This window comes from Crocodylus siamensis, chromosome 1, assembly GCF_052110815.1.
Source record: "Crocodylus siamensis isolate JL-2025a chromosome 1, ASM5211081v1, whole genome shotgun sequence".
In the NCBI taxonomy this organism is placed as follows: domain Eukaryota; kingdom Metazoa; phylum Chordata; order Crocodylia; family Crocodylidae; genus Crocodylus; species Crocodylus siamensis.
This window is the reverse complement of record NC_143395.1, coordinates 86,628,655-86,652,578: the sequence shown is the minus strand read 5'-3', so window position 1 is coordinate 86,652,578 and position 23,924 is coordinate 86,628,655. Positions and strand designations below refer to the sequence as shown.

The 23,924-nt window shown below is 39.7% G+C and overlaps 1 protein-coding gene across 2 annotated transcripts in view; it reads left to right on the top strand.

Moving 5' to 3' along the window:
* The window catches only part of ATG5 (autophagy related 5), a 153,000-nt gene that overhangs the window by 30,849 nt on the left and 98,227 nt on the right, over positions 1 to 23,924 (top strand). For both annotated transcript variants that reach the window (XM_090037351.1, XM_090037357.1), the window contains exons 4-5: positions 4,559 to 4,637; positions 13,817 to 13,979. In XM_090037351.1, the coding sequence (XP_089893477.1) occupies positions 4,559 to 4,637; positions 13,817 to 13,979 (242 nt within the window). The remainder of the gene's footprint in view (positions 1 to 4,558; positions 4,638 to 13,816; positions 13,980 to 23,924) is intronic.

Genomic DNA, 23,924 nt, shown 5'->3' with positions numbered 1-23,924 from the left:
CAGTAGCCAAGTAAAACTGGGGTATCTTAGTCATGCTTGCACCTATTAACCAAAGGCCTGATCCTTGAAACGTATGCATTGTAACCTTGTTTCCTGTGTTCAGAGGACCCAGTAAGTATTTAGTGTTATTATTATGTAAAATAATACAGCTTAATTTTATTTAATCTAATGGCATTATTTAATCTAATTCTAGGTACATGAGAATGGGCATTTCCAATGTAGTAGCTGCTTCACCGTATAATTACCCATGTGAATGCTCCTCCCTCATGGAACATGAAAGCTAATTCTTGATAGCTTCCAACAGCTTTCCCCCATAATAAAAGCTGTTCAAAAAGGATGTTTTCATATTAGAAAATTTCAGTATTTCAACATTTTTGGAATGTAAATACAGCGTGGATGAATTACAAACTACCATCATCTCACAAAATGGGGCTCTCCATAGTCTGCTCATTAAATTATACTGTTTCCTTTTTATTTCATGCATTTTATGAACACTATGAGAACTGGAAACACCATAAGTGGAGACATCTGCTCTGTATCTGGTATCTCTACAGCCATCTTGTTAAGATGATGTTTTCTGGAGACAAATAGAAAGTATTTTTGCATACTTTACTTTTTGTGGTTTGCATGTTTATCTTAGATCTTAACTGATAGCCAGCATTTGCTCTTTTTTATTAATTTTTAAAGTGCTTTTGTTTGCCCTTCACTTTTGGTGCACCTAGAATTGGGAGGACAAATATCTGCATTCTCTCAGCTGTCACTTTCTCTGCAGATTCTGGAGCATTTAAATTGTCTTTCATCCTCAGTTTCAGAGTTGTTCAGGTGATTCTCATAACTCTTTGTATGATCATGGAGAAGTGCTTCTGGCATGAAAACAACAGAACAGTGTCCCTACTACAGGTCAACACTTTCCATCTCTTGCAGGCAGACTTTTTTGTGTACGTTCAAGAAAATACTGGAAGGCTGGTGGCAGTTCATTTTTCTTTCTAGCCTTATGTCACCTTGAACATACTTATGCATATAAGTCAAATGCTGCACACTTATACCTTGCGGGTACTTGCTCTTTTATACTTTCAGTAGCAACTAATGGACAGTTGCTGCAAGTCAAGTTGCTCTTTTGATTTGTATAGATTAAAGATCTGCCAGATCAAGCTATTGTTCTGTTAAGTTTAAAGAGACTTATGATCTCCTGGAATACTTTCTTTTTCCTTTTGTTTTTTTTCCTCCATTCCGTTAGGGAGAAAGTTTTAGAAGATCTGTCTGTCCCTCGTTCAAACCTCAGTTCAGTCTGATTCTGGAGATCATACCATGCTCTTTCAGAACAATATTTTGTAAACAGGAACTTTCCCTTAAGCAATTCATATCTGACTGCTATCTGATTTTCTCCCCTGGAATCTTTAGTGCTTCAGAAAACTTCTCTGCTTCTTGCTTATTTCATTTACGTCCTTAGCTCTCTGCATGTAATGACCTGAACTTCAAGGCTCTAAATACCATTTTTTTGTTCATTAACATTTTCCTGTACAAAACCAGGATATAGAAACAATGCTGTTGTTGCATCAGTTCCCTAGAAGCACTGTTCTTAAAATTTGAAAAGTTTTTTTTTCTCTGAATCAGGTATTCTTTAATAATGATGTTGGAGGATGTCTTCTCGTTCCTTTTACTTTTGTTGGTATGTCCATTTCCAGTTTCTTGTTTTTGCTTAAGAAACATCGTATAGGAAGTAAATACATTAAAAAAGTAGGGTAGCTGGTGCTACATGATCCCACTTGTGCTTCTGATTTCCAAAAGGCATAAGGCCTGAAAATGAGCCAAATTAATCTCTTACAGGCATTATTTTCAGTCTTTTCTGGTTTACAACTGAATGCTGATGCATACCAAGTAATGCTGCATCAGAGAAACAGAACTCTGAAGATTGTAATTCCCCAGTGATAGCATTTTATTTTTAACAAGGAGTAGGGCTTCTCTCTAGAAAGTCATTTCTCTAGTGAAGATTCTGTCTGCAGCATTGATCTTGGGAGTACTGCGGAGGAAACAAGGTGACTTTTGTCGTGTTCTTTTAAAGCAATGTAGTCAGCCACATGTGCTAAAAGCAGTTGTTGCAAAACAACACTTCTTCCTCTTTAGCATATGAGCTGAGTTCCATAGGCTGAAGTCAAGAGACTAGAGGAAAATGCACTATGGAGAATGACAAGACATTTATCTAATATGAGTTTTGTATATGTGATAATGGCTCTTTAAAAGTCTTATAACGTGTTCATGGAATAGCAGCTTAACTCTCAAAGGAAATCTGCTGAACAGAGTGGTCAGAGAATTCTTTCAGTGCATCAGCAAATTTCGCCTATAGGAGACATGCAATGATGACAAGCTACTGAACTGCTAGTAGCAAAATCTTGTGCATTAACAATGCGCAACATTTTTCTAAAGTCTCTTGATTTACTCTTTATCCATTTTCTTCCTTGTCTACCAGAAAAAAAAAAACAATTGTGGAGCCTTCCCTTTTAGTTTCATTGTTACTATTGAGAAACTTTTTACAGCTAAACTCAGAGGAAATACTAACTCAAAAATCACACCGTCAGATTTCTTTTTCACTTATTAGGCTTTCCTGGCTAGCTTCTGGGCTAATTAGCCAGCAGAGGGTGCTAAAGCACTAGATTACTTGTATTAAAATTAAAGCTGTTGGGGGAAAATGATCAGCTAGAACAGTGGGGATCAACTTTTTTGCCACATGCCACAAATTCCCTCTGCAGCCTTCCCAAGTGCCACTGTAATCCCTTTCCCCTGCCTAATCTGCTGCTCTGGTTTTTCTGCTTCTGCTTCCTTCCCTGTGTACCCTGGTGGATATGCTATTTTACTTTCTTCTTCCTGTCCTATTTGCTGTTGTGCTGCCTGTTCCCTCCCTGATCTGTCAGGTGCCTGTGTCACAGGCTGGCCACCTCTGTGCTAAAGCACTCTTGATTCTCTGCAGACAGTGCTACCTCCTTCTTTAACTCTTGTGCTCAAGTCTTTGCAAGCTTTAAAAAGTATGCCTGATCTTCCATCTGTAAAATCAGTGGGGCTACTTGCAGAGCTTTAAGTGTGACGTACATGTGTAAGTTTTTTCAGTATTTAGACATTTCAGTTTGTCAAAATGTTCATACCTCTAAAAATACTAATTCTCAATTTTTTAAAGGCATGATAAAAGACCTGAGTGTGGCGTGCCAATTTCAAGAAGCTCTGTCTTTCAAAAACACTTTGATTAGTGTTTTTCTTGGTGAAATTTTTCAAGGTGATCATTTTGGGTGTCTGTAGAAAAGTTTTTGTAACTTCGATATTTAGGAAAGTTTTAAATGTAATGTTCTTGTAGACTTGACAAAGAACTGATGGATACCTTCCCTTTTGATACAGTAACTATTACTTCTAAGACTCCCTAACACTTATGCTGGTGTTAAGTAATGGTAATGGTGATAAAGCTGGAATCCTGATTTCCATATACCTTTCCTTCCATTCTATTTAGTTTGATAGTAATTAGGTTATAGGTGGAACAAATGTTGACTGGCCTTGCCATAGTCAGCCTACCTAGTACCCTGGTTCTGCTGTCTGTTTCGAACTATTTGCTCAGGCTGTGAGCCAGGAGGCAGGTGGGGTTAAGGAGGTTTTTTCAGGGATCAGTGTGGTTTAGAACAGGGGTGTCAAACTTACCCAGTCCCCTGGCTCAGGTACAGACCATAGATCTCCTTGCAAGCTGCATCTGGACCCACCTTCAGACGTGGGCGGAGCTAACCCTAGGGGTGTGCAGGTCCCGGGGCATATGAGCCTGTGGAGGGCAGCAGGTGGGGTGGTGGTGAGCAGCTAGAGTGCAGAGTGGTGGTGTGAGGGGACTGAGGCAGTCACCCCAATTTGCACCCCCTTGCCAAGGGACAGCTCTGGATGGTAGTAGCAGGACTGTTTTACGTGCTGCATTGTTGGCTGAAGAAGTCATGGGGATAAATGCAGCCATTAGTAGCCCTGCTGCCGACAAAATCTGCATCAAATGGAACTCCAGACTTTGGTATTCCATAGTGGGCCTTGTCCCTGGATTCCTGCCATCTGTAAGAGCCCTGCAGGCCAGATGACACAGCTTCAGAAGATGCATTAGGCCTGCAGACTACGTATTTGACACCCTTCATCTATAGAGCACTGATTCACAGACTTTTTGAACTGGTGGACTTAGAACTTATTGTGAGCCCCATGTACCCTTATCCAATTTTTAATCTAAAACACATAGGTGATAGGGTCTGATATGATCTGGCAGCTAGCTGTGTTACACTTACCTTGATCGAAAACCATAGTTTGGGACCTGCTGACCTGAAGGATTGAACACATGTTTGGGGTTAGTAACTCTTTGAGTTCCAGTTCTAGTTGTGCTACTAACGTAGCCAAGTCAGTTGCTTTTTTTGTACAATGCTGTGGGCATAGTTGACACTGAATATTAAAAGCAGAACTGGAAATTTCTGAAATTGTGAACTGGAAGTACGTTTACTGTTGTATGCACCTCTGAAAGTCCTTTTTTTCATTGAATGTGCTCTTTCCTTATGTGTAGGCATTATCCAATTGGTTTGCTATTTGACCTTCATGCATCAAATACAGCCCTTCCTTGGAACATCACAGTGCATTTCAAGGTACAGTAAAATACAGCTTTTAGTTAATTCAGCTTCATGAACTATGTGAAATTTTGAAACCAGAATACATTTTCAGAATTAAACTTCCATCAATTTCTGAAGTATACATGGCTTTTTTAAAGGGGAAAGTATGAGGTTGTCAGTGAAACTTCAAAACTTTTGTAAATCCACAGCTGGATTTTTCTGTCAAGGTTATATATCCATGTCTCTTGATCAGTGATTCTCAACCAGGGTGATGCAACTCCATGGGGTGCCTGGAGACTCTTTCAGTGCTATGTTAGTTCTGTTAGGCATGCAAACTTGATTCACATGATAAAACCAGAGATTTCAAATAGGACAGAACTCTGCCCTGTTGTGGTCTGAGTTCTTTGCAACAGAAGAATTTCTTTATTATTTTTCTGTAGTGAAAAAGCAGGGAAGCTCTAAGAGCTAGCATTTTCTGAGGGTTGCCTTGATTCTATCCAGGGGTGCCTTGAATCTAAAAAGCCTGAGAACCACTACTCAAAGGCTTTATGCATTTCCTTTATTTTATATGGACTGCCTTGATTGTTGTTTGGATACAGAGTGTTGTAATTCTATAACCTGATTACCCAAAGTGTTCCCAAGGCACATTTACAGTGTGCAAGAAGTCCATAATCCCCCATTCATTTTAGGTAGCTATAATTGTCCAATAAATAGGTATAGTAAGGGTGCCATCTTTTGACTCTCTTGTTATCTAGAGTGCCGAGTCTCAACCAGGGTGCCATGAGATTCTTCTAAGGGTGATGTAGGATGCAACACAATATTAGCTCCATTAGATGTGCAAATGCCTACACATGATTGACAAGGTGAACCCAGAGATTGCAAATAGGAATTTATAGTGTGAGAAACAGCTTGCCCTTTTGTGGTCTAAGTTATTTGCATCAGAATAATTTCTCTTTTATTTTTCCATAGTTAAAAATGAGTGAAAACTAAGATCTGGCATTTTTTCAAGTCTGTCTTGAGTCTAGAAAGTTTAAGCACCACTGATTTAGATGTTCTGGCTTAGGATATGGCTCTGTAATTTAATTTAAGTCAAGTGAAGCTCTTTGTTTGATGATAACCTGTTGAATACAAATCAGTGAAATGGAGTAGAAGAAAAGGCAGACCTTAACTGTTATCTTATGTTTAACTGAAGAAAATTATGAAGAAAATCGTTAACACTGAATTAACACTGAACCTAACTTGTGTTACACTCTGAAGTACACCCTCCATACCTGAAGTACAAATATAGATGTACTTTCAGTTCTATGCTATATTAATATTTTTCCTGACATTTGAATAGAAAGGTTTAATTTGTCTTTGTTCTGTTGCAGAAGTAGGGATTAATATAGTGAAAGAAATGATTCACTAGATTGACTTTTTTGTATGTTTAGGGTGAAATGCAAATCAGACATAGGAAATATTTACTTTGTCAAGCTGGTTTGAATGCCCCAGCTGATTGAGCTGAGAGGTAGTCAAACAATTTAACTCTTGAAATCTTTTATAAAGCATTGGTAACAAAAACACTAGCTCAGTGGGGGGGTCCACCTTTTTGACAGGTAGGTCACAAATTAGTCCTGCATCCTCCCCAAATGCCACTCTGATCTCCTTTCTTTGCCCAATCAGCTGTTGCTCTTTCTGCTGGCTGCCTGAACTGCTAATTTGGTTTCTTCTTCCTACTCTGTGTTTTCTGCCCACTCAATTGCTTTATTTTCTGATCCCTCCGCAAGTCTGTTTTGTGCCGCACACAGAGGCTGAATGTTAATAGGCTGCGCATCCCTGTGTTAGCTGATTTATTGGAAGCTGGCAGACATTCTGGAGCACTGCATCCAAGCCTAAATCTATCAGCTGATATAAATACAGCTTTTTTAGAATTTGATAGGCTGTCTATTCCTACTGAACAAAGTTTTTTTTTTTTTTTTTTCCTCCACATAACATTACTTGTGTTAACCTTTATTAAAAAGTAACACAATTACTAGAAAATAAATTATATGGTCAACAGATAAAAGAATAAAGAAGAGCTGAGGCAATATTGTTTCTGGTTCTGGAAGGAAATAGTAAACATGTAAAGCATTTAGTTATTTGGTAAAGTAAGGTAAATTCTTTATACTTAACAAAAAAAAACCCTTTTGAAGACAGTATGGTATACTGTAGGAATATCTATTCTGATACTATTTTGGGAGGTATGCAGTTTAATTGAATTTCATATAGTGTATATAGCCAATACAAGCTCTTTTTGTTCAAAATGTCCAAAAGATACTGAAGGCCCTTGCTTTTCTTAGATTATATATGATGTAGTCATTGTGCATTCTAAGAAAAGTAGCTTATACTAGATCAGTTCCTGTATTAACCACATCAGGAGATTCTAAGATTCTAAATGGTGTCTATAACTCACCTTTGCAGATGGTTTGAGAAAGGGGGTAATCGGTTGTTTTGTTGTCTGTATTATTATAATTCATGCTTAACAAGCAGCTACCAGTTACATTGGCTTTTAAAGATGTAGTACCTTATGGGGTATACAGCCTCGAAATCTGCAAGTGAGAGGGAAAGTGAAACTGAGGAACAGATTTTTAGGTTTATATCAGCTGATCTGCTTATGAGAATCAGTATAATAAGTTGTCTGGAAAGTATGTACTACCTCATTCTAAATGGGAATTTTAAATGCGGTTTTTCAACTACAATACAAATTATTCCTTATTGAGAACTACATACACACATAGCATTTGGACAGTTGGGAAAGTGCATGTTAACCTGTATATGTTAAACAGCTCTACAGACTTGCTCAAAACTTGCTTTGCAATGATGAGAAACCTCTTTGGACTGATAACAACTCTACTAGGCTTCAACACAGGGAAAATTATAAAGTGTTAGAAAAGGGCAGTTTGTACTACATCTAGAGGTATCTTTAATGAGACCTCCTTTCTAATTCTAGCTTGCTGTAAACCTGTAATATGTTGAGTTATGTTTGTTAACCTAGCTTTTATTGCATAAAGTAATAGTTTCTGTAGTTAAAATAAATTTTCTAGGTATCTTAAAGCAAAGGCATCAACCAAACCTACATGTACTCACCAGAAAGGTTGTAAGGGTTTAAAGTGTTACAGTATCTCATCAGAAATGGATAGTTTTAAGAGTATAATTTAAGCCTAGACTATTTAGGTTTTTTAGTTTAAGTTGGCTAATAAATAGCTCTGGTAAATTTAAAAATTGTAGCATTTGTGTGAGTTCATTAAAAGTATTGAGACGCTATACAGGCATACCTCGGAGATATTGCGGGTTCGGTTCCAGACCACCGCAATAGAGCGAATATCGCAATAAAGCAAGTCACATGAATTTTTTGGTTTCCCAGTGCATATAAAAGTTATGTTTACACTATAGTCTATTAAATGTGTAATAGCATTATGTCTAAAAAAACAATGTACATACCTTAATTAAAAAATACTTTATTGCTAAAAAATGCTAACCATCATCTGAGCCTTCAGCGAGTCATAATCTTTTTGCTGGTGGAGGGTCTTGCCTCGATGTTGATGGCTGCTGACTGATCAGGGTGGTGGTTGCTGAAGGTTGGGGTGGCTGTGGCAATTTCTTAAAATAAGACAACAATGAAGTTTGCTGCATCGATTGACTCTTCCTTTCACAAAAGATTTCTCTGTAACATGCGATGCTGTTTGATAGCATTTTACTCACAGTAGAACTTCTTTCAAAATTGGAGTCAATCCTCTCAAACCCTGCCACTGCTTCATCAACTAAGTTTATGTAATATTCTAAATCCTTTGTTGTCATTTCAACAATGTTCACAGCATCTTCACCAGGAGTAGATTCCATCTCAAGAAACCACTTTCTTTGCTTATCCATAAGAAGCAACTCCTCATCCATTAAAGTTTTATCATGAGATTGCAGCAATTCAGTCACATCTTCAGGCTCCGCTTCTAATTCTAGTTCTCTTGCTATTTCCACCACATCTGCAGTTACTGCCTCCACTGAAGTCTTGAACCCCTCAAAGTCATCCATGAGGGTTGGAATCAACTTCTTCCAAACTCCTGTTAATGTTGATATTTTGACCTCCTCCCATGAATCTTAACGGCATCTAGAATGGTGAATCCTTTCCAGAAGGTTTTAAATTTACTTTGCCCAGATCCATCAGAGGAATCGCTATCTATGGCAGCTATAGCCTTACGAAATGTATTTCTTAAATAATAAGACTTGAAAGTAGAAATTACTCCTTGATCCATGGGCTGCAGAATGGATGTTGTGTTAGCAGGCATGAAAACAACATTGATCTCGTCGTACATCTCCATCAGAGCTCTTGGGTGACCAGGTGCATTGTCAATGAGCAGTAATATTTTGAAAGGAATCTTTTTCTGAGCAGTAGGTCTCAACAGTGGGCTTAAAATATTCAGTAAACCATGTTGTAAACAGATGTGCTGTCATCCAGGCTTTGTTGTTCCATTTATAGAGCACAGGCAGAGTAGATTTAGCATAATTCTTAAGGGCCCTAGGATTTTCGTAAAAAACGCAATATCTGCGAAGCGCAATAAAGCGAAGCTCAATAAAACGAGGTATGCCTGTATAATTTATTAGTCTTGCCATATGCTATTAATTTCAAACTAGCTATGCTGTGGCTCAGTTAAATGATCAGCTGTTTTCCCTCTTAGGTCTGGTTATGGGTGTGATTTTTGTATTTGAGTAAGTTTTTCATTTTTTTGATCAACTAGTGTGTTAACAGGTGTTAGATAAATTAGAACTGGCAGGTGTTAGGTGGAATGGTATGAAACCAGACTGGTGAAACTTGGAAACTGATATATTTTTTGGAACAGCATCATAGAAATGTTCAGTTAACATTGTTGTTTCTAAGTGTTAAGAAACCATGATAATGACTGCAATGAAACACTAAATGCAAAACCAAAACCAAAACAAAACAAGACAAAACCAAAGAAAAGCTGCTCAAAACCCAGGGGTTCTGAATTAACATTGTGTCAGAGACCAGCTGTCAAACTTATTATAATTGTCCCAGCTATCTTTAAAGTCTTTAAAGAAATAATCTGAAGATAGGGTCTTCAAGATAATCTTAATAATTAACCTGAGTATTCAGCCAATGTACAAAATACAAAAAATGCCCCTTCAGCCACTACAGCAGAGTTTCCCAAAGTGTGGCATGCAGGTCAAAGGTGACCTGTAAACCCCTCTGACACAGCCTACCATCTAGGATTGCTCCTTTGAAATGGCTTCAGGGGCAAAACTTTGGGAATCCCTGTACTAGGGTTTTGGGGCAGCCCATTATTCTCTGGTATGCCTATCTAGTCTCATTTGCCTCTTGCAGAGGCACTATTCTTCACATCATTCTTATGCTTTTTCTAACTTCTGTTTGGGCTTCTCTGTGGGTGCAGACAGAAAAAAACTCTTGAACCATTCCAAGAACATCACTGATAAGACTGGTTCACAGTTGTCCTGGGTCAGAGGTTTCTACACATAGTTACCTTTTCAGCATTTCAGTGCTGTCAAACCATGGCCAGGGAGTGATAGTGAATACCTAGCCCAATTACATTTTTCTGCTTCACCTTCTTGCTAGTGTTGAGTTCAATAAAAAACCCAACATTCTTGCACTTACTGAAATCTATGTGATGGTACACTGACAGGGAGTGCCCAGGTGTATGTGTAGGGCAAGGGCCTACTAGATCCTTGCTTCTGGGTTCTTAGGAGCTGGGCTGCAAGTGCTTTCACTGATTTTAAAAAGCACTTTCCCCCAAACCACTTCTCTGTTAACTTCAGTGTCTGGAAATTGACCAGAGCTCAGTCAATCTCAGGCTGATTTGAGGGTGCAGGGGTGGCCAGGTTGGGAGGGGTTAGATCCAGGTGCATGCTCCTCTTAAAGACCCCCAAGGTAGGGGAGAGCATCATCTCCCTTGGAAGCCCATTCCAGATTCTGGTAGCCCTTACCGTATAGAAGTTCTTCTTGATGTCTAACTTAAATCTTCTCTCCGTCAGTTTGTGGCCATTGTTCCTAATTACTCCAAGGAGTGCCCTGGTAAACAGAGCATCTCCTATTCCTTGCTGCCTCCTGCCCTCCCCCCCATGAATTTGTAGATGGCCACAAGATCACCTCTCAGCCTTCTCATGCAGAGGCTGAAGAGATCCAGGGCCCTCAAACTCTTCTCATAGGGCTTTGCCTGCAGGCCCCTAACCGTATGAGTGGCCCTCCTCTGAACCCTTTCAAGGTTGTCCACATTGAGGTTGTTCACTTTTGGTGAAGTGCAGCACCAAAAACTGGACACAGTATTCCAACTGCAGCCTGACCAATGCCCCGCAGAGGGAAAGTATCATCTCCCTGGACCTGTTTGTCATGCACCTGAAAATGCATGATAAAGTGCAGTTAGCTTTATTGATCGCTTTGTCACATGGACGACTCATGATTATCTTGGTGTCAGCAATGACTCCGAGATCCCTCTCTGCTGCTGTGCTGCTGTGACAGTCCTCCCCAAGCCTGTAAATGTCACAGATTGCTTTTCCCTAGGTGCAGCACTTTGCACTTGTCCTTGTTGTACTGCATCCTATTCTGTTTTGCCCACTTTTCCAACCTGTCCAGATCCGCCTGGATTCGTTCCCTGCCCTCTAGTGTGTTAACTTTACCCCATAATTTGGTATCATCTGCAAATTTGGACAGAGTGCTTTCCACACCCTCCAAGTAACTGATGGAACTCTGCTTTGAAGTAAATTCTGAAAAGAAAACTTACTTTAGCATCTTAATGTTTTCAGACTCTGACCATCCTCATGTAAGAGGAACAGGCTTTTTGTCTGTCAACTTTCAGTCATATACAGGGTCTTCATAAAGTCCTTGTGCACTTTAAACTTTAATAACTTAGGTTGTGCAAAAGGACTTCATGAAGACTCTGTATAGACATTACAGGTCTAAATTACAAACCGTTCCTTTCAGAAGGCAAAATGCCAGGGGTGGGCAACTATTTCAGCTGGAGGGCCAGTTAATGAGTTTTGATGAGCTGTTGAGGGCCACACACAAAAACTTTTAGAAGATATTTTAACAAATTATACAATTCAAGCAAGTTGGACCCCTGCATGCTGGGGCAAGAGCTGCCCAGCTGCAGCTTCCCTCCCCACCTGGCTGGGCATGTGGTGTTTAGCATGCATCTCCATGGCTACTGCCTTTTCCTGTGTGCTTCCTGCTGCCAGGAGCAGTTGAGCAGGAGGACAAGCCACTGAACCTGCGGGGAGGAAAACTGAGCAGTACCCAGGCAGCTGCAGCTGCACCAGGAACAGCTGGGAAGCTGTGAATGCTGGCCAGGGTCTAGGCAAGAGCACAGTGTGGGCTGCCCAGGCAGGAGTGGGTGGGGCTCGGCCCCATGTAGAGTGCCATGGGTGCAACCATGGGCTAGATTCAAGTAATTAGCATTTCTAGGGTTTGGGTCTCTGCTACTCCTCCTCTTTGAGGAGGTCTTTAATAGGGTACATTCTTAAGTAACAAGATTTTCCCAAGAAACTTCCAATCTAAATCAGGTCCTCAATACCTAATTGGATTTTGATTTTAAAAAATCTCTTTATTCAGTCCTTGTTTTTACATGGAAGATAGCCTTCTTAGTGAACCTGGCAATGAGCCAGAGTTAGGAAATTTGTGATATCTTTCTGTAAATCTTCATTTATGGTTTTTCATGAGGAAAAGTTAACCCTTACTACCATCCTAAAGTAATTTGTTCTTTTGCTATCTAGTAAGGACATTTTTTTCCAAATTTTTGATCTTCCTGTCACTGAAAATTAATATCTTTATTCTTATCACTGAATGTGAGTCTTTGGCTTTTCATATGGACAGTAGGAGGGATCTTTGTGTTTAGGAGTCTGGGAGTACATTTTGGTCCCTTTTGTCAAAGTTCTCAATTGGTATCCAAGGTGCATCCCTAAAGGTATACCTGGAGTGATAGCACTTGTAATCTGCCTTTTTTGCCTTTGAATTTAAGTCTCATTCCTTTTAGAGTAACAAAGTTGAAACCATAAAACACGAGGTCTAGAAGGCTGTACATGCAGGCTGTCTCTTTCCCCCCCAATCTAGAGTTTTGTAGGCATTGGCCCCTTTACTTCTAGGTGTCAGCACTTCCTCTGTTGTAGGTAAGGAGAGTAGGGTAATGAAGACCTGACTGACTTTCAGCTCAGGGACCCTCTGTTAAGCAGTACAGAATGCATCTTAATCATGTCTTGCTGTTTCCTACATTTTCTGTTTTTCAGCATTTCTCAGCACAAATGTCCTGTAGCTATGGAGCTGCTTTAGGACACTTCCTAGCCTCTCCCCTGCCTCCCCATTCTCCCCGGCCTTCAGGTTTTTTGTTGTTGTTGTTGTTGTTGTTTTTTGGGGGTTTTTTTTAATACCAGCTCTTTTTAATCAGACATTTTAGTCACCACTGGAAAGGTACTTTGCCTATCTAGTAACCCTTTCTGGACTGCTACCATATGAGCTTATTACGGGGATTTGTAAAGGGGAAGAAAAGTGTTTCTGTTTTGTCCAGTCTCATTTGATTTGTTCCTTTACTTTTCTGATGATCATCTTTGTTGTTAGTGTCAGGTCTGCTCAGTCAGACATATAAATGTCTCTTCAAGAAAGTCATGACCATCACACATGAAAGCAGAAATTTAGTGAAGTAAATCAAGTAGTCATTATTAACAAATCGAGGCCTGGCTACAATAGAATTATGGGCAAAGAATGTTTTTCTGTTAGTCAAGGTCATCCCACCCTGCACATTTATGTGTCTGAGACATTAAAAGTGGATTGCTTAAAAGTTGTAAAATTTTTAATCGCTAAACAACTATTATTTGCAAATTAACATGGTTTTCCCTTTAGGAAAGGAAAGACTGAATAGGATCAGCAGTTGGATCCAAAGTCAGGAAAGACTGAATAGGATCCACAGTTGGAAAACTTTGTTTTCAAAAGTAGTAAATCAAATGTCTGTAGTCAGGTGAACTGGAAATATGGATTGTGCTTCTGTAGCACATCTTTGTTTTTTCAAAATATAAATCTCTCTATTAGTAAACCAAAGGCTTTAAGAACTGGATAAGATTTGTGACCTATACTTTGTCTACGTGCTTCTTGAAAAATAATTGTTTTGTGTGCTGATTCATTTGTTTTGTTAAGAGTTCCATGATGTACTTATTTCTTTTGGTCTGTCTTCTGAATTTTATTGTAGAATTTTCCAGAAAAGGACCTTCTTCACTGTCATTCTAAGGATGTCATTGAAGCTCATTTCATGGCTTGTATAAAGGAAGCAGATGCCTTAAAGCACAAAAGCCAAGTCATCAATGAGATGCAGAAAAAGGATCATAAGCAACTCTGGCTGGGGTTACAGAATGGTAAATGCAGCCTGTCAATAACTAAAACCAAACAAGCTGGTTTTTTATGTTAGGTTTAATTTATTCAAAACCAGGATTTTTCCTATTAAAGTGATTTCCCGCCCCCCCCTATTTTTTCCTAGTAAAGTGATTGTAAAATATACTTTTCAGCATTTAAGTTTAATCAATGTGAAGCATTTTAATGGGGGACCACCTGCTCTTCACCCCATGTATACCAGATTGTAGGTCCACTTTAAGCTATTCAGGGAAATAATCTGAGTTTTGTCTTGGTTCATGTAATAAAACTGCAACCTGTTTAATGTAGTTTGGTCTCAATTTAGGAGATGCCCAGGTTTTACCTGGTATTGAGTATGAGCTGTCTCTGACCCTGAAAATGGGTGGTTCCTCTAGTTTATGGTTGGAAGTCATTGGTGGGGCAACACAACTAACTTTCATTGATGTTGTCTTGTGTGTGAGTAATATTGCCCATTTTCACCACCCAAAATTTAAAATATAATTATTGCTAGTCCCATGTCTTTTACAAGGAGATTATGACATAGATATAAAGTAATTACTAAAAAATATTGATGCCAGGATCACTTAGAGTAGCATCTGTATAAAATTAGCTACTCTTCTTTTATGGATTTCATAGTTCATTACTTCTGTGTAAAAGACATTTATGGGGAACAGTGGCTTTTCTTTATGGGAGAACATACTGGAAAATGTTGGTTGGCCAGCTAAACATCTTTTTGACAGAATTTTTTATCTGGTTCTGGATGTAGACAGTTCATTTCTTGCTGGATAGGAAAGACTGCCATACCACTTTGAAATGTATCTTCACACATTTTTAGTATTTATTTGATTTCTAGAAGATGCCATTGTTTTTGATCTGTTAAAGTTGTAGAGTCAGCAGTGTTTTGGGGCTAAGTGCCAAAAAAATTGGCAGCCCTGACTTGTTGGTGTGCCAGCGTGGATGGTGGGGCAGGCACAAGGGGCTCAATCCTTTTTGTGGCAGTGCACCCTCAGCCCCTTCCCCACTGTCTGCCCTGAGGCACATGTGCACCCGCTGCCAGCAGTGAGCCGAGCCAAGCTCTGTGGACCCTGATGCAATTGCTTGCAGCCTCCCGTTGCCTGCCACATCCGACCTAGGATCTGGGCAGGACCCTGACACCTACCATGGAGGTGGGCTGCTTGTAGCAGGTGGTGGGGATGCTGCAAGCAGCTGCACCCTAGGTCTGTGGAGCCCTTCTGGCTGGTTGCTGGCAGTGAGTGCATGTGTGCCTCAGGGTGGACAGCAAGGAAGAGTTGTGCTGTCACAACAAGAGTCAAGCCCTTTGCAGCTCCCCCACTGACTGAGGTGGATGGGCCAGGCAAAATGCCATCATATAGCATGCTCTGGCACGTGCTGGGGGGGTGGTGACCCCTGTTGTAGAAACTATAAGACATTTAAACATTTAATTTATAATGGCTAGACCTAATTTTAAAACGAATATTTGAAATACTGTAACTGCATACACACATTCAGAACATCCAGGACAACTCCCAGGTTTATTTCCCTGAGAGAAAAGCTGACCTGTACAGGCTCAGACAGGGAAGCAAGGAACCTGTAAGCATGAATACTGGGTTGCCAGAGGTCCCGAGAGCACACAGCCCAGAGAGTTTTCAAGGCTTTTTAAGTGAAAGTAACCAGGGACCATCAGAGTCACTGAAGGGTGGGGGTCTGTGTTGTGCACAGAACAGTCCTCCAGCATTTCCCTTCCCCCATACTGTGTTGGAGCGCAGCTAAGGCTGGGGACTGCATATGTTTCCTTGCATCCAAGTGCTACAGTGTCATTCAGGCACGGAACAAGCCAGGAGCAGAACATGCCTGCCAACTGTTTCAGCGCTGGGCTTTTCCAGCCCGAAGCACTTGGGAGGTATGTTCTGTTCCCTGCTTGGCTGAGAGTGACATACATTTTCTCTCCCCCTGTGGGAGGAGAGAGAAACAAAGCACAGTAGGATTGCAAAGGTTGGCTCTGCATCCACTGCGTGTACAGAAGTTCTGTCTCTTGAGGAATATTCTCTGGGGAACCACTTCATGCAGATTGTTCCTAAGTTATTTTTCTCCCTGAATGGCCACTTTTACTTTGGAAGAAAATTTACAAACTTCTGTACGCTTGTGGTTGGTTTCTCCAGAGACAGCAGTGACCTTCCCTACAGAAACTGAACGTCTTTCCAAGCCTTTAGAAAGCTGGTGAATGAAATAAAGCTATAGAGCAATTAATTGTGACCTTAGTCAGGAAATGCAACATATAATAATGTCATCTTGACCTCCCCCCTCAGTTAATGCCACAACCCAGAATGACTGAACTGCTTGGACAACAATTGAATGTGATGTGTGTTTTGGAAGAAAGTTAATTATCTTCTGAGTTAGTTGATTTTATATCCTGTTGTTATTAATTTTAACAGGAGGAGATGTCAAGTAACTGTCTTTCTTGAGGAACAGGGAATGGTGAGGAGTTGAGGGAATTGTCAGTTTAACATGTGAATGGTGAAGTTTTTAGGGATGTAGCTATTAAATACGTAGATTTATGTAGTGAAACTACTGGGAAATGTGCTGACTCGTTTATAGTTTGAGTCAGCACAGAATTTATCTTAACCAGTTAGGGGAATCTGTTTTGGTGTAATTGACTGATATTTTTCATATTAATAGTGAAAAAAAATCTCAATTAACTGGAAAACAGTTTACTCTTAAATATTTGCTTTTAAAAGGTCAGATTATTTTATTTTAAATTTTTAGTAATTGAGAAAATGATGTTTTTTTTTCCATATTCATCAAAGTGGCACACTTTGTATCATAAACAAGTTAATCTAAGAGTAATGTTATAGGAAGAGAATGCTACGCCAGTGTAATTCTTTGAAGTTTTTAGCAGTGTATTAACTTTTAATGGACTGTATAGCCCGATATAGAAGTGGAAGCAGTACAATACTAAGATGCTGCTAAGGATGCATTGTATTAATAGCTGTTTGCCCTTATTTCAGAATTAGCTTTATAAATAAGCATAGTAAGGATCTGTAGAATTTCCAAGCTATCTTAAGGCAAACAGGCTTTTTAGAGCAAAGAAATAGCATGAATAAAGGCTCTTCGCTTGATATATCACCAATTTAGTCTGGTGGTACAGAATCAGTTCAGATAACCTGATGACACTTGTGAGGCAGAATGAGATGCATATTGTGTTTTCTGTGCACTGTTCACAGCAATAAACAAAACTTAAAGAGAGAACCAGCTTGTTATATAACTGTTCTTGATGTATGCTGTTGCCAATTCTATATAGAGAGGAGTTGAATGATATTTTATACAAATGAAATGGGGGTTTTCATTTAGTATCCTTTTAACTAAATTTTTTCTCTAGCATTCATACCAATGAAATGCTGGTGTTTTATCATAGTGGTAGCTACATATTGTTTTATTATTAAAGTCATTTGTGTAGAAGTTGGTTGTAAAATGTCACTGTAGCTAAAATTAAAAAAGGATGTTGAGTACTTGTCAGAATATGAGAAAGCACTCAGTTATATAGGTTAGGTTTCATTGTTATCACAAGTGTCATAAGTGATTGCCCTAAGCTGGTATTTCTTTTTTACCAAAGGGTCTTCATTTTAAGTAAACCATCATTATACTCGATGTGTTTGGGACTGCTTTGTGACAGTGCTTAAGAGGGTGGCCTAGTGAAGTTGATCTCATACAGGTTTCACTATTTAATGAGCAATGGCACCTGTGCAACCTGACACTTGAAAGAGAAGCTTAAATAATCTTTTGAATACTTTCAAATGCTAATTTTAATTTGTCAGCTTTTCATAAAAGAGAAATACGAAAAGCTTGTGAAACCAAGAAAACTCTTTTTAAGACATGCTGTACCTTTCAGTATTTTTTTATAGGCTTTCGTTTTAGATATAATGATTTTAAACCTCTCTCTGAAACAGAATTGATGACCACAAAAAAGAAAAGAAAGTAACATTTGTGATAACTGCCTCACAGCTAATAATACATCTGCAGTTTTTTGTCTGTGAAAATTAAAAAAAAATTAATTAGATCTAGTATATAGTAAACAATTATTTTTATTTAATTCTTGTTAGATAACTCTGTCAGATTTACTACATGGATTAATGTGGTGCTAAACTTTGTTTTTTGTAAATTTTAATTTTGCCTTTTTGCATAACTTCTTGATATCACAATAAAGCATATATAAATCACAAATATAAATTGGAGTTTGGTAGCTCTTCATATTAAACTGGAGTTGCCTGGTCTGCTGGCATTGAGAATTTTCCATTTCTGTTGCTCTAACATCCATCATGGGATAAGCCACAGCAATAAATGTGTGGCATATCTTGTGTTGGGATTACCTGGTTTGGTGTCATGTTCATCTTTGATTCCTTTGTTGTTTTACATGGTAGCTGATCAGCCACCAAATCAGAGACTTGGTCTTACCTTTCTGCCCTGGTGCCTCTATTGATTTAAATCATCCTTCTAATTTCAGTCTAATTAATGCCTGTTTCCCTAAGTCAGTCTTTTTCCACCAGAGGTTGATAACTTGGGAATGCCATATTGGTACAGGATCAAGGTTGGAGAATTGGGGCATTTGAACAAGGTAGAGAAGAGAAGCTTCCTGAGGGCAAAGAAGTAAAGCTGTTCTACTGAAGTTTTTTGACCACAAAGCTAAATTTTATTCAGAATGATAGGAAAATGTCTTACTGTAACTCTTGTTCTGAATCACTTTGTTGCTTCTTTATAATGAACAAGGGCAGGCAAGCTTTTAAAAGTATTCTTTTCTGTTTGCTTTTTACATTAGAAATTCAGGTCTTATCTATGTCATAGTGTTTCAAAGGAGACTGGTGAAATGATGACACAGGATCAAGAAAGTGAAAGCTGAACAGTTAAAGGGGTAAATAATTTTTTTAATTGAATAGTTCAGAAGTTTAACTTCTTGATTTCTATGCAACAATTTTGATAAAGAGAATTTATTAAAGATTCAGGACACCTGTTTTTTCTTTGATGTGAAAGCTCATAAGAGATATGTCCTATAATGTTCACTGCGCTGTTAAGGAAGCCAAGATTTGATATTTCTTGTACTTGACACACAATCTGTTTGAGTGCTTGGGCAGCCTCATAGGCAGAAAGTTCTTTTGTAATATCCCACCTAAATGTCTCTTGTTGTAACTTTAAGTCCATTATTTTTCCCCCACTTTGCTGTGGATGCACAGAATACTGTATTTACTTGAATATTAGATTACCCTGATTATAAGAGCCCTGCCCCCCTGTAAGGTTTTATTTATGGAAAATTTATAAATTCGTTATAATTTTCCAGGTATAAAATCTAATCATTGGAGGTTTGTCTTCAATTTTTTACCTTCTCACTGCTACAGCAGAGGAAATAAATAAAGGGGATATCAGGGTGCCCCTTTGTCTTCTGTCTCCCATTGTCTTCCCTTTGCAGCTCCTTTCCACCCTTCTTCCTGTCTGACTTTGCTCTCCCTGAACTGAACACATGGAAGTGAGAAGCAAATTTGAAAAAAAATGAACTTGAAATAAACATATAGTTGTAGTAATTTTTGTATAGTACCTATAGACTTAGTTCATTCAGATTTTATGCATTTTACGTTTTTTGAAACCTGCTGCAAGTTTTAGTGCAGGTACTTCATAAACTCATTTTTAAGTAGCACTTTGGCACCTACTTATATATAATACAAACTGTTCAGGATATCCCAAAGTCAAAAGGGTCATGATTTACCATATAGTTCATTGGGCTGGGCCCTAGCAAAGTCAATAGCATTTCAAGTCATGGTGACCCCACAGCTCAGCACTATTCAGTACATGCATGTGCTCCAGATACCCCTCCCCTCCGGAGGATCCATGGGCTAACTAGCCCTTATTTATGACTGGAACTAGGTGGTCTTGTCATGAGTCCTGAGATGCTCCAAAAAGTTATATGCAAGTGAAGCTTAGGGCATCCTGATCTTACTTTGCACGGGACCACACTAATCATGCTACAGGATGAGAAAGGGGGCAACAGAGGGATTCTGGGTGAGCTGTTTGGGGCCCTGTTTGGCAGTGTTTGCCAGATACTTAAGACTGGTAAAGAAACAGGAGTAATTGAAAATGGGAAAGAAAGAAACAGCTCAGCTGTGAACGTGAACAGGAAGAGGGAATATATTCAGTGTAGTGGCTCACCATGACTGTAAAAAGTGTCAAGTGCTGAGGGTGACTGCACTCTATGGCCTCTTCCATATATCTTATTCAGATGGGCTGCACTAGCCTATCCTTGTGGTAGGTTCCCATTAGCATGTCAAATGTAGCCATTTTGGTACCAAGGGGATGGTGTCAGGGTTGGCTCTGGCCCTTCCAGTGCTGGCCTGGCATTGCAGTACTTACAGGTCTGCTGCCAGTTGCCCATGAAGGGAACACTCATGTGTTTTTTCAGAAGGACCAAAAAAAGGAAAAAGTTCCCAATAGCATGTTTGCCCTAGTTGGGCCACATACTTTATATGTATGCTTAGTGTTGGCTAAATTTAATCAACTTCATAGTTGGTTTCCATTATTGAGCACATGCTACTTTTGGCAGCAGTTTAATGATATACAGTGTATTTGATTAGGTTTCTTAGTATGTGAATGTAAGATGAGGGGCTTTTTCCTAATGCTGACTGGTGGGGGGAACCTTGTCTTATATTTGAGTAAATTCATTAGTTGGTTGCCACCCCAAGAGTGATCTCTTTAAAAAAAAAAAAAAAGAGTTCATCTTTATTCTAGAAATGGGCTATCCTGGAGTTAATTTATAAGAAGTTGGACAGCTTTGACCTCTGTTATGCTTATTTTGAAAATATAACTACTGTTCTTTACTTATCAGTCATGAAGTATTTTCTTTTCTTTACTCTGTAAAGCCCCAACTTATTGTTTTGTTACCAGGGAATGGGGGTACACCAGCCAGGTGCCAAGCCTAGCACCTCTCGCAGGGGGCGGGGCAGGGGACAGGGACGGGGCTGGACTTGGCCCTTGGCTGGTGCAGCCCCATCCCCTGCAAGCGGCGCTGCTTGGTCCGCATCAGCCGAGTGCCAAACCTAGCACCGCTTGCAGGGGATGGGGCCGTTCAAGCTGAGCGCCAAGCCCAGCATCACTTGTTGGTGACAGAGATGGGCTCAGCATTCAGCTGGGGACGTGCTGCTTGCAGGGGTCAGGGTTGGGGCTGAGGCTGAGGCTGAGGCTGGGGCTGGGGCCGGGCTCGGCACTTGGCTAGTGTGGCCCAATCCCCTGCAAGTGGTACTGGGCTCGCAGGGAATGGGGCTGAGCCAGACAAGCACTGAGCCTGGCCCTGTCTGCCATGAATAGCGCTGCTGAGTGCTGAGGCCAGCCCCACTTGCAGAGGACATGGCTGGGCTCAGCGTTTGGCTGGCATGGCCTAGGCAGTGCCACTTACCGGGGATGGGGCTGTGCCAGCCAAGCACCAAGCCCGGCTCCAATTTATACCCTGGGCCTATGAAAATCCTAACTTTTCACACCGGAAAACTGGGTCCGACCTATATACCACATCAACCTATATACTGAAAAACAATACTTAACTCCTCGTGCCTGTGGTCAGCATAAATTCTCTGGTAAGGATCGTTGATTTCTGCTATGGTTTAAGCACATTTTTAAGGCATAAAAATAAATAAGAATAGTTAGCATCATACAATTTTAGTACTTTAAAATTTCTTTGTGCACCCTGTGCATGTGACATTGAGTTTGAGAAATGATTTATGAGCATAACTGTATCCTAATTGTCAAGAAATTTAATAAGCGCAGTCTTTTTTGTTTCACTGTATTATGACTGGATCAATAAGCATCATTTCATAGTGATGATTGGGTCACTTTTAATCTCAACTGAGATGAGGAAATATTTGGAAAATGTTCAGGGATTTGGGTAAATGGGAATGTTACAGTACTTGGTTGCTGAGAATATGTATGAAACTGTATAATCTGTCTAAAACTGTTTTAAAAAGACAAAACTTCAAAAGAATACCAGTTGTTTGTCAGCAGTTCTCAGCCTTTTTGGTCTCAAGGCACCCCTACATAACTTCTCTGAATTTAGCAACACTCCATTTAAAAAATGGGGGAGGGAGTGATGTTACTGTTTTTAATGTACTTTGGCCTGACACTTTTTCATATCTGTTCTTAAGCCTCACCCAGATGAGCTGCTGACAGGGAAAGAAGAAAGACCAGTTTCTAAAATAGTATAACACAATACTTATAATGAAACTTTCAGTACATGAGTATGTACATTAAGTGAAGATAATTACAAAGAGGTCATACCCTACTTACATTTGAAAAAAAATAGCTTTCCGGCTCAACAATCTAAAGAATTTAATCTGCTGCAGTTGCATATAATTTTTCAAAATAACTGGCCTGCTAACCTAGTTACATAACTGTAGCAGTGTGATTTGAATCTTATCACTAACTGTGCTATCACTTCTGGTTTACCTCTCTTCTTCTTAAAAATGTGGAATATTTATTTAGAAAATTAAAACAAACATGGATGTTTACTAACTTCTACGCCTTTCAGGTAACATTACTAACGTTTCCTTTGCTCATTACAATTTCTTCTCCTTTTTTTCCTTTACTTTTCTCCTCTGTTTCTTTATTTTTCTTTGATTTCCCCATCCCCCCTTAATTAGTGTTCTTCCCCACTTGCTTTATTGTTATGTTTTGTTGGGCTTTGAGGTGACTTCTCTAATCTATGATTAGTTTTTCCCAGAAGTATCATGTGCCCCATGAAATGATTCTGTATTCCCTGTTCCCTAAAAATACTTCCTTGTTGGATTTTTTTTCCTCTTCCTTTTCTGTTTTCTAGGTTTGTTGCCCCTATATGGCTATGCTTATTCCCTCTGCATTTTCAGTGAACAAGTGACAGTGCCAGCTCCCATTCTCCCTCTCTCTCCCACCTTGGAAAGGATGGGAGGGAAGTGGGAGTGGAGCACTGTGAGATGCTGGGGGATGGAGAAACTCCGTGTGATGCTGTGGTATACTTTGTAGACCTTGTATGTAATGATACACAGTGTAGTGCTCTAGAGAAGTTCCTGTTTCATCCAGGAACATTTTTGTGGCATTTCTGCAGTCAGTCTAATGTTACAGCAGTGTGGACAGCTGTTCACTTGACTTATGTAGTGCTACAGACGTTCTGATGCAGGCCATGGGTAGACAGTAAAGTGTCAAATCCAGTGTGGAGACCATTCTATGTAGCCTGTCTGGATTAAAGCAACACTTTTTTTCCTCTTTTAACAGCCTCTTCAAATCTTCATCTGTTTGGGAAGCATCTTTAAGGTGAGATAGATGGTTAGCTATGTTAGTCTGAAGTCAGCCAGAAGACAGGGTAAATATGTACCTTTATAGACTAACTCAGAGGTGCCCAACCTTTTTCCCTGGTGGGACAGTCCGTCTGGGGGCTGGATCTGGCTGGTGGCCCCGATTTAGGCCTTAGAGGGGGTTAGGAGGCATCCTGGTCCAAATCCAGCTGCATGGGGAGAAGGGGCTGTAGTCCTACCCCTGTGTGGTCTGGCCCTCCTTATACTCCGTTTCTGAAGTCCTTTCACAGCATCTGATGAAGTTAAAGCTTGTGCTCTCTCTCTATTTTATTTAGTTTAAAAAGGTACATCTTTAGGATGCTATTGTATGTTGGCCACATGTCTTATGTTGAGGATAGAGGCAGTGTTGTTATGTTTTGTCAAAGGTATTTTGAGTCAGTAGTCTGACAGGATTTGTTTTATGTTTTATTATGTTCCTAGAACACTCATTGAAGGTCGCACAGTTCATTATAATTTCCTCCAGAAATCTGGGAGGGTTTTTTTTTATATACAACTGTTCCTATTCCATTGTGGCAAACTTTGTAGGGGAAACTTACATGCTAAGTCCTCATCATTCAGACTCTAAGGCAGTGATTCTCAACCAGGGTGTTGCAGCACCTT